Here is an 18298-nt window from a genome sequence, read left to right as displayed (position 1 = left end):
CAGGTTGAAATCATCATACCTTGTTGTTATTTTGGCTGGGTCCACTCTGTGTGTGTGTGTGTGTGTGTGTGTGTGTGTGTGTGTGTGTGTGGGTTTGAGTGAGTCACACTGATAAGCACAGCAATCCTGGAGCTCTGTGAGTCCTCTCGACTTGAACCTGAGCTGTAATGAATGGAATTCGATAGGATGAGAACATGAGCGCTCATTTCCTGTTGGTTATCAGGTCTTTTTATTGTCCAGGTGCTTAGTGAAGTGGAACCTGACCTACTTTTTACCTAAAGCAAACACGAAAATTTAGAACCGGTCTAAAAATCGTGTCGTTTTGTTTTGGGGGGGTTTTCTAAATTGACGCCCTTGCTGGTTTGTCTGACATAACAGACCCAACTGCTCTGGAGGATTTATGAGGCGCTCAACAACTAATGACTAATATTCAGAAAGGTAATGCAGCAACACCTGCTGTCTCCCACACACACACACACACACACATAACAAAATCTGAATATGTAAGACAGTAGAGGAGCTGTAATTGGCATATTCTTACAGTGTTCAGCTCTAATTGGAGTTTCAAGTGCTGCACCATGTCTTGGCAGGCAATAATTGGCTACTTTCTCCTGCGGAGGGAAAGAGGAGGTCACGGGGGAGACAGTGGTACAGTAACAAAGCAGACCAAGATTATCTCCGTTACAGGCCTGGGCTCTGTGGGAGAGGTCTGAAGATATAGGAGATGTGATGCAGGGTCCGAAAAGTATGGGTGATGAAAAAAACATTAGAAAGTGAGCAAACCTGAACGAGTGGTGTGGGCAAAGACAGAAAGAAAGAAGACAAAAGAGGGAGAGCCAGCAGATGTTTGGCCGGGCCTTCAAAGCCATATTATTCACACGTTCACTTTCTCATTTTGAGCGTTTCAGAACGGTGATCAGACAGTTTTGACAATGATGTCTTTTGGAAATGTGACATTGGTGGTAACAAGGTGACTCATTCTTGTTTTTCCTCTCAGCTTCTAATTAAACACAGATCCCCTGGAGAGCAGCGAGCACTGGAATGCTTATCTTCAGAGCAACGTATTGAATTGCCTGCATGTATTTCTGCAGAGTAAGCAGAAGGGGGGATTCAAAGTCGAAAATAGCAGCACAGCAATTGTTGTTGCCTAAAACCAGCTGTGAAATCAGCCACAGTATAATCTTTAACATGAACTTTCACTGCACCAGCTTTATCAATGGAATCGAACGACAATGGGTTTTTTTTACGTAGATCCTCCTCCTCATCATCATCATTTTATACATACATTTCTGATCCATCCAGTGGACATGCTAAAGATGATAAACGAGGTGGCTGTGGCTCCCGTTGAAATATCAGTGTGAAAGATGAGCAACTGTGTAAGTAAATACCTGGTGCTCTGACAAAAAGTCTATGTACAACTTGTGTTTTCTGAGCTGCTAATGGTGAAATAAAGCTGATATTACACTGTGTAGATATAGCTTCAGCAATTAAGCTCAATTAGTTTGGATTTTGCTCAACGGCTACAGCTCAGATTCTCACCTCTGATTGAAACATCAGGGGTCGACCGATATGTTTTTTCAGGGCCAGTACCGACACCAATTATTAGTAATCAAGGAGATCCATGACCAATATTTGGAACCGACATACATTTGCAGTATAAATTTAAAGAGTTAAAATTTAGAATAACACAAACTCCAACACAAAACTTTGCTGCAATGCGTTTAAATGTATGTTTAATTAAACGTATAATTAATTGTCATGTCTTTTTTAATTGTCAATCTTTATAAATAATAAAGTAATATGAATCAGAACAAGGACACAGGGGGTCAGTTGATACTCCTTATCGGTTCTTTTTCATTACTGAATAATTGCCCTTTAAAAAAATACATGATTTTTACAAAGAATAAATTCAGAACAGGATTAGAATAGAATATTTTATTGTAACTTAGTGTTTCCAGGTCACCAACAAAACTAACATTTACAGCAGCAACGTCACTATACAAACTCAATATCTCACTGAAAACAAATATATACCTGATGTCAAAGTACTGAGTGGAGTTTAGAAAGAATGTCAGACATCAGTCAGTATCTGCCGTTCCTCCTTTACCACCTCCTCCTCCCTCTGCTGCTACAGGGCAATGTGCCTTCTTTGTTGCCCAATGTATAGTTATCCCAATCTCAATTATCTTACACTCCCATATTTCCTCTTGTGTTGAGAAACATTAACGTTATCAAGATAACTTTTAAATGTTAATTTATAATATAATTAAGAATGATCTTAAATCATGTTTTTTTTATTGTACACTTCAGGGAATATCAATGAAACTTGTGTTTGTTCATTTGTTTAAGAGTAGATTTGATCTGTTTTTGCAAATAAACTCTATTATATTATATTAAGTATTATATGATTCTCAGAGGTAATATTTCTATTTATTTTACTCATTGGTATCCCTTTTAAATCATTTAATTCTTCAGCCATCTGAGTCGCAGTTTCTCATTTTCCATACGCATGTGTCAGAGTTAAAATGGAGGAGCGCCATTTACAGTGGGGACGCTGGGGACATGTCCCCGCCACTTTTTGAAGAGGCTGATTTTGTCCCTATCAATTTTTGAAAGCAACAACAAACGATAACAAATGAAAATGCTTTGAAAAAGGTTTGTTTTCACCTTAAAAAAAAACATGTAATGCAATATGCAAATGCAAATATAGAAGAAGTACAAATAAAAAAGTAACTTAAGCTAAAAAAGACAAGCTACTAACTAGGCATACTACATTTTTAGATTTTGATATGTCACCTGCCACCTAAAATTTGTGTTTCCGTTTCTATAAATAAAGACATTTTCAGCATTGGTGCAGAAAATGTTTCTAGTTATGCAGGAAATTAAGTGTTTGATTCTCAAAGTCATCTGAGGGACGACAGACCCCGACTCATATATTTCAGCATTGAATATTTCAGTCTCTCCCCTAATCTGTCCCCACCACTTTTTAACACAAAGGGACGCCGTTGAGGAGCGCACATTCTCCCGTCAAGTTTGTTTTGTTATATATCTCAAAGTTTACGTATGCAGCGTTTCTCAAAGAGGCCCTGGGTCTTTGTCCACACTGTAAGATGGAGACATTACATCCCAGTTTGAAGCTCATGTTTCCCTGTTGAAGTTTTCATAAAACGCAGGGGTCTTGTTACTGAGCCCGATTTGTTACATGTAAAAGGGGATAGCCAGCTGTGGGGTTTTCAATAACCAGTGTTGCCTAAACATCACACTCAGTAGGGTAAAGCTCTTGCCATTACTCCTTCATACAGTGTATGTTTGTGTGCTCTCCTGTGCTGCCAATATTGTCCTCTGACACGCACACACCTCACACACACACTATCATCGTGCTCATTAAAGACAACACAGTTTTCTGAAATGCAGAGCATTCACCAGCCTGTTGGGTTCCTGCCAGTATCTGAAAGCATCTCTTTGCTATGCTTATCGACACATGCTGGTTTTAACCTGAGCCCCTGACAGTGGCTCCCCGTTCAGCTTAAAGTAGTCTCCTCTGAGCCTCCGCTATCCCCAGATTGTCTCAGCTCAATGAAGTGACTGAAGCAGTTTAGCACTTTTTTACTGCCTGAGGGTGAAGCTAGCTAACAGGGCTAAGCTAGTACATTGTGAGAATGATACTAAGCCATCTCTTGGCTCAAGACATACCATCCTGACTGATGTTTGCTGTCTGTTTTATAGCCCAATGCTAATGCTTGCCTCCGGCCTCCCATGTGCACTCTGTCCAAAACAGCGTTCTCTGATCCAGAAAATCCTTTAAGATAGCCCTCAGTACACCTTGATTAAAGACATGGGTTACATTTGACAGCCTAAGGCAAAGCTTATGTCAAGTTAGCATGCACGCAAAACATTTCGAAGTGCCCTAAAGAGAAGACTTTAAAAGGGAAATGCTGCATCATTTCACATATGGGCACTTTGATCATTTTTATGGTCATTGACAATCCACTTAATATTTAAACTATAAATTAATTCTGAATGATTCAACTTTGTATCACATTGGCCTCATAAACCAAAGATGTGTCACTCATATCTTGTATCTTCCACGCAACATTGTTGGCTATATAGAATGTATTGTGTAGCACCTTTCTAGTTTTCCAACCGCTTAACCCACATCACATTCATCCCATTTGCACACATTGATACACTGATGACAGAAGTTACCATGCAAAGTGTCATCTGCGCATTAGTTGAAAGAAACTAATTATTCACACACAGTCACAGCAATTTGGGGCTAAGTATCTTTCCTAAGGACACTTCGACATGCAGACTGGACACAGTGTAGTTCTGAAACAACTAGTTGATTAATGGATTAGAGGTGTCTTTTCTCCATTTTATATAAGTAGTGCAGATGGGACGCCTCCCTGCCTTGTTCAAAATGTGCATCTCACATTGGTAATAAATACCTAAATAAATGAATAAATACTTTGATATAGATCTCAGTTGTAATAGCAACAGCAACTCACATAATCATTTCCTCTGAAGTAATGGGCCTACAAAATAAAAGTGCAACATTTTTTGCTGCACCGCTTTATTTCGAGTTGAATTGAAAGCTTTTACTTTGAAAAGTTCTGAAAAACATCCAAAGAACTGTATGGCTGCTACCTTGGCCAGGTCTCTCTTGTAAAAGAGATTTTTTTTATCTCAATGAGACTTCCTGGTAAAATAAAGGTAAAATAAAAAATAAAATAAAAAGAGTCTGTGGCTTGCTTAACACACCTCTGAAAAAAAGCCTCAGGAAACTTGGATTCCCCAGAATGAGAAGCACAGGAATTTTCCCTGCCTGGAGATGTTGGCGAAATTAAAATAAGCGTCTATAGGTTGATAGATGTGGATCAATTGCCGGGACTCACACACTCCAGCACATGCTTTATTCTGAGCATATGAAACAGTCTTTTCATAGTTAATTTGTTGAAGACAATAAATATGACCGAACACACAACCCTCCGATTGAAAGGGCAGTACTGACTGAGCTAACCGGTCACTCAAACTAATGTGACAACCCCTGACCTACAGCATTAATAACACTGAAACAAGATTCTGCTGGATATTCAGTGCTTCCTTAGAACTTAAAAAAAAATTAATAAAACTTTTACAAGTCCGTTTCAACACATTCGTTTCTAACATAGATCCAACCGGTGTGATGACGATAACTCCGTTTCAACTATTCACTACCACATCGGAGCATATAAACCCTGTCCCCCACGAGCGCTCCCCGCCATCATCGCTGCAGAGCTCTGCTAAGCACTGTTATGTAGTATAGGCTTTTTATTCATTCTGAATGTGTCACATGTTAAACTTGTATATGTTGGTTTCCTGCTTGGGTTTTTACCTTATGATGGGCATTATTAGTGAATGATCATGATTAGGGCCATAATAATGAACTCATTTGCCTCAAACATCGAAACCAGGATTCTGTGTAAGCCTACTGACTATGGTTTCTTAACACAAGGGGTAGAGCCTTAAGCGGTAGGCAGTCCAATACACTGACTTTAATTCAGAGGAATTTCTTGACATTTTCAAGCCACTACAGTACAGTAATGTAATTATTTTGTAGCCTTAAGGTAAGGCTTACCCTAAACTAACAAAAGCATGTGGTGCAAATGACATAATGCAATGCGTGGTTCTGATACTAAATTTCAGCTCCAGGCTTTCACTTTATGAAACTGGTCTGCACAGGGTACAGCCAGACCAAGCAAAGCACTGAGGACAAACCCTTGGAAAGGCATTGTGGGTTAGACTGAGTGCTGCCAGCCTCACCAGATCTCGTGCACACTGGGAAAGGTGTGGCGGGAAAGTGTTGCCAAACTCATGGCATTGATTCTATCTCAACAGAATTGTACCTGCAGAGCTGAGCAACAAAAGCCCTGCCTGCGCGAGCAGCTCCACTGTTCCCCGCGACCGCTCCCCGCCATCATCGCTGCAGAGCTCTGCTAAGCACTGTTCCATAGTATAGGCTTTTTATTAATTCTGAACGTATCATATGTTAAAACTGTATATGTTGGTTTCCTACTTGGGATTTTACCTTATGATGGGCATTATTAGTGATTAGGGCCATAACAATAAACTCCTTTGCCTCAAACATCAAAACCAGGATTCTGTGTAAGCCTACTGACAAGAAATATACCACATAACTGAGAGACATCTTCAGTGTTTCCATATAGTCCACAGAAATTTACAAAAACATAGCTGTTATCACTTTCCAGAATAGAGGATTAGTACTAACTGACAACCCAACAGGAAGTTGTACTCTATGTGGGGTGTAGAGTCAAGTCCAGAGATAGGTAAGCAAATCTGTCTAATCTCTTTAAATCAACTGTGACAAAACAGCAAGTAGGGCCAAGATATTTCGGCAAATGGCTTTTCCACCTGGTGTTGTGGCTCGGGCGGTACGCTAACCCAAAGGATCCTGTTTGCAGTTTAGTGTCAAGATCCTCCTGGCAGATCCATTAGTCTCGGCTGATGGAACAAGGGAAAAAAGGGTATTTTCCCCCACATATATTCCCCCCTCTGTCACTGTGGCCACAGAGTGGAACGCTAGTCACTTAAATTTACAAGTAATTGTCTGAGATGATATCAGAAAGTGAGGAAGAAAACATCTATAGGATTACTGCTCATGAGGCCATGTGTACACAACATCAAGTATTTGTTTGAGTGCTTGTGTCTTTATTAGGTAGAGAGCAGAAAGAAAAAGAAATTGCGAGAGATTACATGCAAAAAAGGTCCCCTACCTGACTAAAACTGGGAATGCGATTACAAGGCCACCTCGGCCCAGAACAAAAATGAATGTACATATATTTGGCACTTTAAAAAGCCAACAAATATCCCGGATCCCCATGTGTTCATCTATTACTGTCCATGCTCACTTTCCATTTTGCTGACACTTTTATCCACTCTGGATTCCCCTGATTTGTTTTATAGTTGTCTTAACAAGTGTTGCATGGATTGCCATGAATTTTGGTACAATTTGGTGATCCTCTGACTTTTCAACTAGCACCATATCCCTGGTTTAAATTTTGATTTGTATACTAATACTTTGGTTTATGGCTAATGACATTCCCATCAGCCTCAGCTTCATCAGGAAAACTGTCACTAACTAAAAATACGAATGCCTTTAAAAACTTGCCTCTTAATCTTCTAGTACTAACTGTTTTGCTCCATGTGCCCCATCTGCTATTCCAAGAGGGATGTGCAAGTTTTCCAAAAGGGGTTCTCATCAAGTACTGACACAGGTCTGTGGCTTTTAAACCACACTGACCTTTCCTCTCCATCGCCTTCACATTACTGCCTCTCCATATAATTTAACTGGTCGCATATGCAGATTTATTTTCTCCAGCTGGGACATTCCTCTCTCCGGACGCTCTATGGTTCCCATGTCCAAGGACGGACCAGAGGGAGAAAACCAGGACAGTGGCCCGGATGAGGCCTCTACTCCTCTCGCAGGGACAATTTCATTGCATGTCCAGCCCCCACCCCCTTGGTGCTTCATAAATCTCACTTTACTATATAGCGGTTCCTAAGTTGCAAGATACATGTGCAAGGATACAGGATACACCCAAACAAACTAATGCAAATACACACCAATCCCCCATCTCACACACAACTTGTGATTTAACCAGTTTTCACTATGACAATGGGTCTTCTTGACACAATACTGTGAAACAGCTGGGTCTAGACATGCAAGGGCAATAACTTCTCATGGGGGCAAAACAACAACATCCGACTCTGGAGTTGAACCCATGATTAGGTCAAGCCTGCAGACACTTAATAACTAGTTGAAATATTCAGTGTTGGAATGAGGAACAGCATCTACATGCTACCATGCATCTATGATACCATGTGTGCTCAATATGTGGATGGAAAAAATCAGTTGAAATATGGATTACAGCCTGCCTTGGAGAGGGTTAAAAGACATCACTGCACTACAAATAGGCACGTGTAGACCAGGAGGCTGCAGTAAAACCTTGAAACGGGGAAGGGGTTTGTGGGATACTATACGAGTTCTCAGATGTGTTTGTCTTGGCATAGCCTCCGAGTGATGTCATCATCATCTTCGTCATGGCTGTTCCTTCACTTCTTTGGCCCAGTAAATGACGACAGCACACATATCCAGCTCAGGCATATTGCTGTAAGTGCTTCAGTCAATATTAAATGTTAACATTCAGAATGGGGCTTTCAAATGGGTCTGGTGAGCAGATGCTGTCAAGCCAGATTTTCATAAGTGGGATCTCCAAAGAAAATGACTGTGTAGCTAAGTCACACTAATAAATATTTATAAACACTCAATAATGCATGCACCTAATTCCAAATAGTTTCTGAATTTCTGAATTTCCCAAGAGTTAACAGGAACACTTGACATTTCCAAACCTCAAAAAACAAAGTTGAAAGGAAAGCCGGAAATTACACTCACGTACTTGAAGTCAATCTTGAGAAGACATCAACTTCCTTGAGTACAAGTTTGACCGAAAGCCACAACACAAAAAGAAATAATTTCCCATGCAACATATTTACTCTTCATTTAACAATTACCTAATTTATGCTGACAGAGGACAAATAGGAAATGAACCAAATGCGATGTTCGTCATACACAGAAATGATAAAATAACAAGCTGGTTCAATGCTAAAACTGGCTAATTAAGGCACATAATCACTCAGATGTGATATCTCTATCTCTATGACAATGAATTCACATGCATAATAAGTGCATAGATAAGAGCAGAGACAACAATGGCAACGCGGCTTATTTGTGCCAATCTCTCTGCTGAGTTCTCTTGAGTTGTGCAAGCTGCTGGCTGTCAGTGGCTGTTTGCATGGAAAATAAGACCAGCTCTGGGATTGCTAAACAGAATTTCCACAGGGGGGAGGGCCAGGTGAAACATGAAGTGCTGCATCTCTTGGTGATGCAGACAGTATCGGTGTTCAGTTGATCGGCATTGTTATAATAATAATAATAATAATAATAATAATAATAATAATAATAATAATAATAATAATAATCTTTATTTGTAGAGTTACAAAGTGCTTTAATTAAATAATCAAATATAGTCAAATATTGTCACTGCAGTTCATTGCGTACATACTGGATAAACCTTTATCCTCGTAAATGTTGGCTTTACACCTTTACCAGCCTGGCTCCAAAACAGAAAGTAACCAATCCAACATCTCAATTCTCACTTTTACTAAGAGGAACAATAACATCTGAATTTACTTTGCATTCTTGTTGCAAAAGGAAAGAGACTGGCCTCCAGCCATCACACTGCCTTTCCTCCACAATCTACCCCCCCCAACACACACAGACACACACTGACTGCTGCCAGTCAAACAGCACCTCCAGGTGGTGCCAAGCCTCAGCTAGAAGATCGGGAGAAGAGGGGAGAGACCGCGGGAGAGCAGAGGAGCGGGGGGGGGGGGGGGGGGGGGGGGGGGGGGGGGGGGGGGGGGGGGGGGGGGACTCTTGCGGACAAAGGGAGTAAAAGAAGGGAGAAAGAAGGGAGACAGTTACTGGGTGAGCGTGCTTCTCTGTATATGTCAGTATGTTTGTGCTACTAATGTATCCTCAGAGAGAGGAAGATACAAACAGGAAGAAATGCCAAACGCCAAACCAAATGTCAGGCTATTCCAAGAACTTGTATTTCTTTAACAAAGCCACATTTTTATGTTATTTAGCACATAACTTATGTAAATGATAATGTTCTGTTATGATCTAAGTGTGTGGATGGTTGTCACAGACGTGCTTGGCATATAAACAAAAGAAGAATCCTCTTACCACTTTCGCTCTTCTCAATCACATCCACCGTCTCGCCGGCCTTTAGGCTGATCTCGGAGTTCTCCTGCCTCTCGTAGTTGGCCACGGCCACGTACTGCTCCAGCACCATGGGCTCCGAGCTGTCAATCCCTGAGGGGAAGAAACAGGCCGTCAGCCACCTGCCCGCTGTGGCACCCCGCGAACGCCCGCCGCAACCAACTACACTGCTGCCGCTGTGCACCCGGTACGCCGCCATCGGCCGACCCCCGCTCCCTGCCGCCCTGACCAATCAGAACGCAAGCTCAGGACTTGGCTGCATAGTCCAAAACATCTGGCCATATAGCGGAGTCGACCCCCGGCCCACAGCGATGGACTGAGGAGCATTGGAAGGAATCAAAACAAAAGGAGGGAACGGGGTGAAGATGTTTGTAGGGGCTGCATCTCGTGACTAAAGTGGATCCATGACCTCAACCAAACTTCTAAAGAGAAGTCTAAAGAAAAAAGAGAAATAGAGGAGCTGCTAATGGTTTGAGGGGAAGACTGGGGAGAGAACGAATGGAAGAATGGTGAAGTTTCCTTGTGGAAAATCAACAGTGCAGTTCAGAGGAAAGGCCTCCCCTCTACTGCCTTTGGGAGCCAGCCGTTGGACGGCGAGTCGGGAGGGGGGGTGAACACACCAATCATGGTAGTCAGCACTGCTGGCCTTAAATAGAAACATATGAGTGGACTAGAGAAAGAGAGAGAGAGAGAAACAGGGAAGGAGGTTGAGTCCATGTTTATGTGAAACAAAAGAAGAAAGCATTTCATTTGGGGTTAGGCCACTCTGTTTTCTCTCTCTCCTTCTCTCTGATGTTTAACCTTTTCAGTGCCAGCAGTGATTTCATTTACTGACTTCATGTGGTCTGATTGTTTGGTCACAAAGAGATGACCCCCACAGATTCAATTGGTCTTTCCAACAGCATACCCTTCATATCCTGGTGTTTTGTTGTTAAAGTGTTACAATGTATGTGCCCGTGATGTGATCAGGAACAGAACGTGTGTGCAGCAAGAAGAAAGAAATTGACCAACAATCACTGTATAAAGAAATGAAAAGTCTCAGCTATTTATTTTTAACAAAAAGCATTTATTCAAATCTCTCCTGAAATTTGTTAAAATTGTGAATCCACTCCATGACTCATTCCATGAGGTGGTCCAACGAAACAGATGTCGCCAAAAGCTGATCATAACAAATCATGAAATAAATGTAACCAACTGACTCAACATAAGATTCAAACTGGACAATTTAAAACACTTTATTTTAGTGTTTCACTGATGACGTTCGTGGACATTTAATGCCATTTCTTAAAATGATCAGCACATGGATACTTCCGGCTTGGCAACGTGAGGTGCAGACACGCGTCAGCAGAGCTCCCGACAGTTTCTGATGAAGTACACTTTAATAGCGCAAGTTAAGCAGTCCAAATCGTCTTTATAAGGGTTGAAGGGGTGCTTACGACAATCGCATTGATACAGCAAGATGAATAAGAACAAAACGGTAGCAAATGGCCCACCAACAACGAGAACCAGTTTAGCTAGCAAGTTAGCCACGATGGCTAGCGCAGGGAAGTCTGAAGAATCTCTGTCAGATAATGACGGTGTCTCCATGAGCCAGCTAGTAAGATGTTAATGGAAGTCATGGGTCCCGAAGTTTTTGAAAAACCACCTGAATTGGAACGAGCACACCAATGTTTGGGGCCAAAACCACATGAAGGTCGGCATCCTCGCCCACTGGTAGTATGTTTTCACAGATTCCAGGAGAAGGAAAAAGCACTAAGATGGGCCAGACAACATGAGGCAATGTATAAGGACTCTACTTTGAGGATTTCTCCTGACATCTCTGCCGATCTCGTCAGAAAACGCGCCGCTTTTAAAAACAGTTGCTGTATCAGAAGGAGGTACGATTCCAGTTGCTCCATTAAGCACGACTACGATTTCGTTTTGGGGACGAAACATTACTTTTCAATACGCCTGATGAGTCTCAGCAGTTCTACGACCAGCGGTCGTTGCCAGACGTGAATAAACCTTGATATTATGGCAGCAATATTGCGAGTTACAGAAGAGAAATGTTGACTAGGTTGGTTTATGTTCTCCTCTGAGTTGATAATTGCAATGCACTTTTTTCACAACTCATTTAGTAGGCCTAAGTTATGGATCCTACATTTGATATCAGGTTTAAAACACCTTAATGTGACAGGTCTGTTCTAGGTCTAATACATAATGCACTTTATTTAGCTGGGCTAATGAACAGGTTATTCAGTAATTGTAATGATGATGAAAACCTTTACGATTGATTGCCCCCCCCCCCCTTTTTTTTTCTCTCACATTCATGTTTATGCGACATTATTAATGCGACGCTGTGTCTGGTAATGGTGCCTGTGGTCCGTTTATACACTCATGGGTAAGCTTGATTTTACATTTTATGCTTAACGTTTTTCTGGATAGATATTATGTCGGGAGCTCTGGGAAATAACTGAAAAGGATATGGACTTGGATCGTCGGAAGTTGAGAGATAGTTGTATGCTACGGCAAATCTAGACTGTTTTATAGTTTGGTTAGGTTTGTTAAAATGTACCATTTGCTGGGTTTTTGTTTTTTGGGAGGGGGTATACGATATTTGGGCACACAGACAACTATTGATAAATAATGGTAGACACTAGTGATAAGGTGACAAGTACTGGAGGGTCAGCTGTGCGCTTTATTAGTTGGAATGTTAGAGGCTTAAACGGACCAGTGAAAAGAACTCGCATATTTACGCATTTGAAGAGATTGAATACAGAAATAGCCTTTCTACAGGAAACGCACCTGCGTACTGAATATTATAACCGGCTGAGGAAAAATTGGGTCGCCCCGGGTCTACCACTCCAGTTTTAACCATAGGGCTAGGGGTGCAGCAATTATTCACAAAAGAATACAGTTTACTGCATCTGGAACGATTTCAGATCCCCAAGGGCGGTACATTGTTGTATATGGTCATCTCTTTAATATTCCAGTAGTCTTGGTCAGTGTTTACGCACCTAATTGGGATGACATTAACTTTGTTAAAAAAAAAATGTCCTTGTTACCGGATTTAAACACTTACCACCTTATATTTGGCGGAGATATGAATTGTGTGATGGATACAGTTATGGATCGTTCCACCCTAAAACAGTACCCCTCTTAAAAATGTCTCAGACTCCTGCGGGTTATATGACACAAATTGGTTGTGTGGATCCATGGAGATTTTTATTTCCCGATAAAGAATAATTCTCTTGTTTTTCACATGTCCACCAGACTTACTCAAGGATAGATTATTTCTTCACCGATAAAAGGCTTATCCCCTCAATAAAAAAGATTTTACTCTGCTATTGTTGAATCAGACCATGCCCCCGTCATTCTCGATATTTGTTTCTCTTATAACTACCCATCGCAGCCTGTGTGGAGACTGAACACAACTTTAATTTCAGATACAACCTTTTGCCAGTTCATATCTAACGCGATTGACAACTTTTTACTAACTAATAAAACAGACTCTATATCACCATCATTATTATGGGAGACATTCAAGGTTGTAATAAGGGGAGAAATAATATCGTTCTCTGCCTCACGTAACAAAGAATCTATACGGAAAATCACCAAATCACCAATATACTACGGCTCCAAAACCAAAACTGAGCCTTAAGACAAGATATGATTTATTATCGACAGAAAAAACAGAGCATGATTTGGTTTTTGCCTGTGCTAGGTTTTATGAACATGGAGAAAAGGCAGGTCATCTACTCGCCCAACAGTTAAAAATTCAATCAGCATCCCAGCTTATTCCCAAGATTAGGAAAACATGTCAAGAAGTGGATCAATTGTCAGTGGATCCTCAAGAAATAATTCTGCTTTTCAAAAATTCTATTCAGATTTGTATACTTCCGAATTTCCACAGGATGTCACTTTTATGTCAGCATTCCTGGCTAATGTAAACTTACCCTCAATTAAACAAGATCAACAGAGTAACCTGGATAAACCCTTACAACTTCGAGAGATAGAAGATTCAATCAAAGCCATGCAGAGCGGTAAAGCCCCGGGACCAGACAGATTTCCCGTCGAGTTCTATAAAAAAATTCTCTTCAAATTTGTCTCCCTTTCTTCTCAGTATATTCAACAATTCTCTTGAAAAGTCGACTCTGCCATCAAGTCTTACACAGGGCCATATCACAGTTCTCCTGAAGCCAGATAAAGACCCCCTGGATTGTAGTTCCTATAGACCGATTTCCTTATTAAATGTGGATGTTAAAATTTTATCTAAAGTATTGGCCTCTAGAATAGAGCATCTAACTCCAGAAGTTATCTCACAAGACCAAACGGGCTTCATTAAGGGACGTCACTCTTTCATTAATATTCAAAAACGTCTTAATGTTGTACATTCCTCTGCGTTGGAGGGTAGTCCTGAAGTGATTATCTCTCTGGACGCAGAGAAAACATTTGATAGAGTTGAATGGAACTATCTATTTGCTGTGTTAGACAAATTTGGATTCGGTCCAAAATTCACTTCCTGGATTCGCCTGCTTTATCATCAACCAAAGGCAGCTGTAATCACAAATAAAATATGCTCACAATATTTCTCTCTGTTACACGGCAAGGTTGTCCCCTTAGCCCTTTGCTATTTATTTTAGCTATAGAGCCACTATCATCAGTATTCAGAACTTCACACTCTATTAGTGGTATTAAAAGAATGAATGTTGAGTACAAAGTTTCTTTATATGCTGATGATTTATTATTATATATAACTAATCCGCTGTTGTGTGCCTCTCAGATTGTGAAGATATTTATAAGACTACGGGGTCTTTTCAGGTTATAAACTAAACTTTTCTGAAAGTATATGCTTCCCTATAAACCATATGGCAGATCAGATCATGGATACAGACCTGCCCTTTTGCATATCAAAATCTGGTTTTAAATACTTGGGAATTAATACACTCATACACTGGTCTGTTTAAAGCAAATTACAGTCCCATACTTAAAAAACTTGAATCTGACTTCCAACGTTGGAGTGTTATATATTTGTCTCTAGCTGGTAAAATCAATTGTGTTAAAATGAATGTGCTATCCAGATTACCGTATTGAGTCTCCCAATTTTTCTGCCAAAATCCTTTTTTCAGTCAGCTAATAGGCTGCTGTCTTCCTTTATTTGGGTTGGCAAAAAACCAAGGATACGTAGAGAGCTTCTTGAGAGACCAAAAAGGGATGGAGGATTGGCTCTCCCGAATTTGTTAAATTATTATTGGGCAGCAAATTTACAAAAAGTCGTTTATTGGTTTCAGTCTCCACATACAGACTGGTGTGCAGTGGAAGCCAAATCATCCAGGTCAACATCGCTTGCTGTGCTGATTACAATGAAGTCAGAATTCTCATCATCGCAATTCTCCTCAAGTCCAGTTGTAGTCCAGTTGTTGAGATTTTAAAGCTCAGCTTTTAAATTAAGAATTCACCTTAACACAATAATCGCTCTGTTTGGAGTCAGAGGTGACGACCTCCAAATAGCTAAAAATAAAGAGAATGCCCTGGCTTTTGTCACATTAATAGCTAGAAGAAGAATTCTCCTAGAGTGGAAATCACACAATCCACCAACTATGTCATCATGGCTTAGTGACCTAATGATGTTTCTAAAAACTGAAAAAATTAAATATTTTCTCAGGGGATCAACCATAACATTTTACAAAACATGGGACCCTCTAATAAGCTATTTTGAGAAGAATATACTCCTCCCTCTTTGAAGTAATTTGAGGACCCTTAAATCCTTAAAATTTATTAAAATTTATTTATTTAGTTGTTTTTTTTTCGCAAAAAATTAGTTGTTGGGGCTGTTTGTGATTCACAATTTTTGAAAAACCTATTTTATTGACTGGTGCTATTGTAAAGCGTAGACTTTCATCTTTTCAGCAATACTCCCAATATCACAATATGCATTAAGACATAGCAAAAGGCATTCCTGGCAATCAGCAGGGCTAAAAACAAGGCTTACCTAGACTGCCTTCATTCAGTTGCTCATGCATACATGCTGGACAATGTGACGATGACTAACAGTTTGGGGTTGGTGTCCCACTACATACGCAGTGTTGGGCAAGTTACTTCCAAACTGTGATACATTATAGATTGCTAGTTACTGTCATTTGAGAGTAATTAGTTTTATTGCAATATTACTGTCTCTTAATTGTAATTCTTTACACTACTTTTGCGTTACTTTTCACTGCTGTTTAATGGGAGCATTATTCTGATAGTAAGATGTGCTGTATAGGTTTATCCGCAGATCAGGTGGGTCTTTGCCATAACCTGCTGATTAATAGTGCGTGGAGCGAGGGGTGAAATAGGATGAATCGTCTCCCCATTAAGAAAGACGCTGTGCGCATTTACACACGTGGTACAGCAGCATAACGTCATTCATTATTTGAATCCCCAACACTCCAACAGGATCGGTCAGGATGGACTGACAGCAGCCTCTCTAATCATGAAAGTAATTCATTAAAGCAAAAACACACAGCCTATAGAAATCAATTTACATATGATCCATCAGGGGAGCTACGTCTTGTTAGGAGGAGCCGCGTTATAGCAAATCCAATACATTACTGAAATACACGTTACTCCCAACACTGTAAGTACGTCATAGATTTTTTTAGATTTTTGGGGTCTAGAGGACAAAATGTGTGACAAGGTGTCAGACAAGAATGCATTTACACAACCATCCACCAACTTTGAGTGGACTGGTACTGAACGCTGTCATTTAATGTAATGTTAAGAAAATATACTACACATCATACATCATCATGCGTGAAGGGAAAAGGCATGTCAGCCCCAGCAATGACACAATACAGAAATCATGTGGAGTCTGTGATGAGCAAATAAATAATCACTGGCTAATTACTGAGGCTGAAAAGAAAAGTAAGTGTCATTCTTTGTCAGCAAATCTTTCCATCTGAGATGGTGAATTCTCTGTTGTCAGCGTCTTTGTCATTTTGTAAATGGGATTAGACCTTGAACATAAATTGTATTATAAGAGTTAAGCTGTGCATATCCAGCATGTTAGATGATAGATAGACACTGTCCTTGAAGATCTAGGAGAAGATCTTTCTAGCTTAGAAGAATCAATCATCACTAGAATAAGCCTAGTGTTAACTGTGCAGCTCACATCTACTGTAAATAGTGAGTGTTCACAGTGGCCTTGTATTGTGTTTTTATGAGAGTGAAACATGTTGCAGTTCACTCATACATGGGGGAATAAGAAGTAGGCTAAAGCTTTGACGCAGTGCTTAAAACACAATTAAGCATCTCTACATGTTGTTCCTCAAATAAACAGGCGGGGAACTCCAGGGAATGCTCGTAACCTCACTTCCCCACTGGGTGAGGCTGGGCATTCATCTCAGTCTTTCTTCTTTCGCATTCTCCCGGGAGGCAAAATAAAGCAACATATTGCAGAGAATGTACGTATGTGCAGGGAGCAATCAAAGTCAGCCTGAGGTAATAAAGCAGCACATATCCAGCTATTTAAAAGCTTTATGCTGTTGTAATAGCAACTACGCCTTGTTGAGACCTGTTACATTCTGCCTTCAACATTGCAATATTTTTTATTGCACAAGATTTCATGTTGAAATTAGGGAAATTAGAGAGTTCTGAACCTTCGCGTCTGCAAGAAATATGATGTGTTTTTTGTGTGACTAAGCCTGTTCGAAGGGGGCTTTGTCTTTGTTGTTCCTAACTCGTACTGACACAGTGATAGTTCTAATGGAAGGAAACAACATATATTTCCCCACCAATGCCTCAATTAAAGTTGAATGTCTCAAAGAACACTGACTAAATGTTCACCAGATGGGCAAATCTGTGATTGTATTTGTGTCAAAATGTACATTTATATTTGCAAGAAAAACATGTTCTTTCCTGGAATGTTTATTTGCAATAGAGACCATTTTGATTCCTCTTCTTCTCTCTCGGCTCATTAGTCCTATACACCCATACACCCAAAGTTGATTGAGGTCACAGTAGTGATCTATTTTGCAGACAAATGTAAAGAACCCGACTTGACACCTCATTTCAGTCTAAGACGCTTCACCTAAGGTCCATGTTCTGGCCCTGGCACTTTGCCCAGCTGTAACGTTGGACAACCAGGTCTGCAAAGATGGATGGACAGACTGCAGAGGAAGAGAGGGTGAATTTGAGCAGATGGGTGGAAGGAGAGGCTGATGACAGCGCATGCAAAGCAGATGTCGAGAGAAAGCTCTAGTCTGAAAAGAAGTAAACTGAAAACCAAAAGGGATGCAGCTGGCACGTCTCTCTCACACAAGCACAGTAGCGCATGCATATTCAACATGTTGACAGAGACGCACAAGGCTACCTGAGGCCTCTTTCCTCGGGCTGTCTGTAAAGCCGTACATCCATACTGCAGACGAAGAGAAGGAAGAAGAGAAGCAGAGAGAGATTATTCAGTTTGACAGCATGCAGAAGCAACAGTATGGC

General features: G+C 40.6%; 1 protein-coding gene across 2 annotated transcripts in view; it reads right to left on the bottom strand.

Moving 5' to 3' along the window:
- The window catches only part of sh3pxd2aa (SH3 and PX domains 2Aa), a 117593-nt gene that overhangs the window by 32939 nt on the left and 66356 nt on the right, over positions 1-18298 (bottom strand). Inside the window, exons 7-8 of one of the 2 annotated variants that reach the window (XM_046046772.1) lie at positions 18177-18221; positions 9809-9937 (exon numbers count right to left, since the gene is read on the bottom strand). In XM_046046772.1, the coding sequence (XP_045902728.1) occupies positions 9809-9937; positions 18177-18221 (174 nt within the window). The remainder of the gene's footprint in view (positions 1-9808; positions 9938-18176; positions 18222-18298) is intronic. The other variant, XM_046046773.1, reaches the window with a different exon arrangement.

This window comes from Micropterus dolomieu, linkage group LG04, assembly GCF_021292245.1.
Source record: "Micropterus dolomieu isolate WLL.071019.BEF.003 ecotype Adirondacks linkage group LG04, ASM2129224v1, whole genome shotgun sequence".
NCBI lineage: Eukaryota > Metazoa > Chordata > Actinopteri > Centrarchiformes > Centrarchidae > Micropterus > Micropterus dolomieu.
The sequence above is the reverse complement of the archived record's forward strand: the minus strand, read 5'-3'. Positions and strand labels throughout refer to the sequence as shown.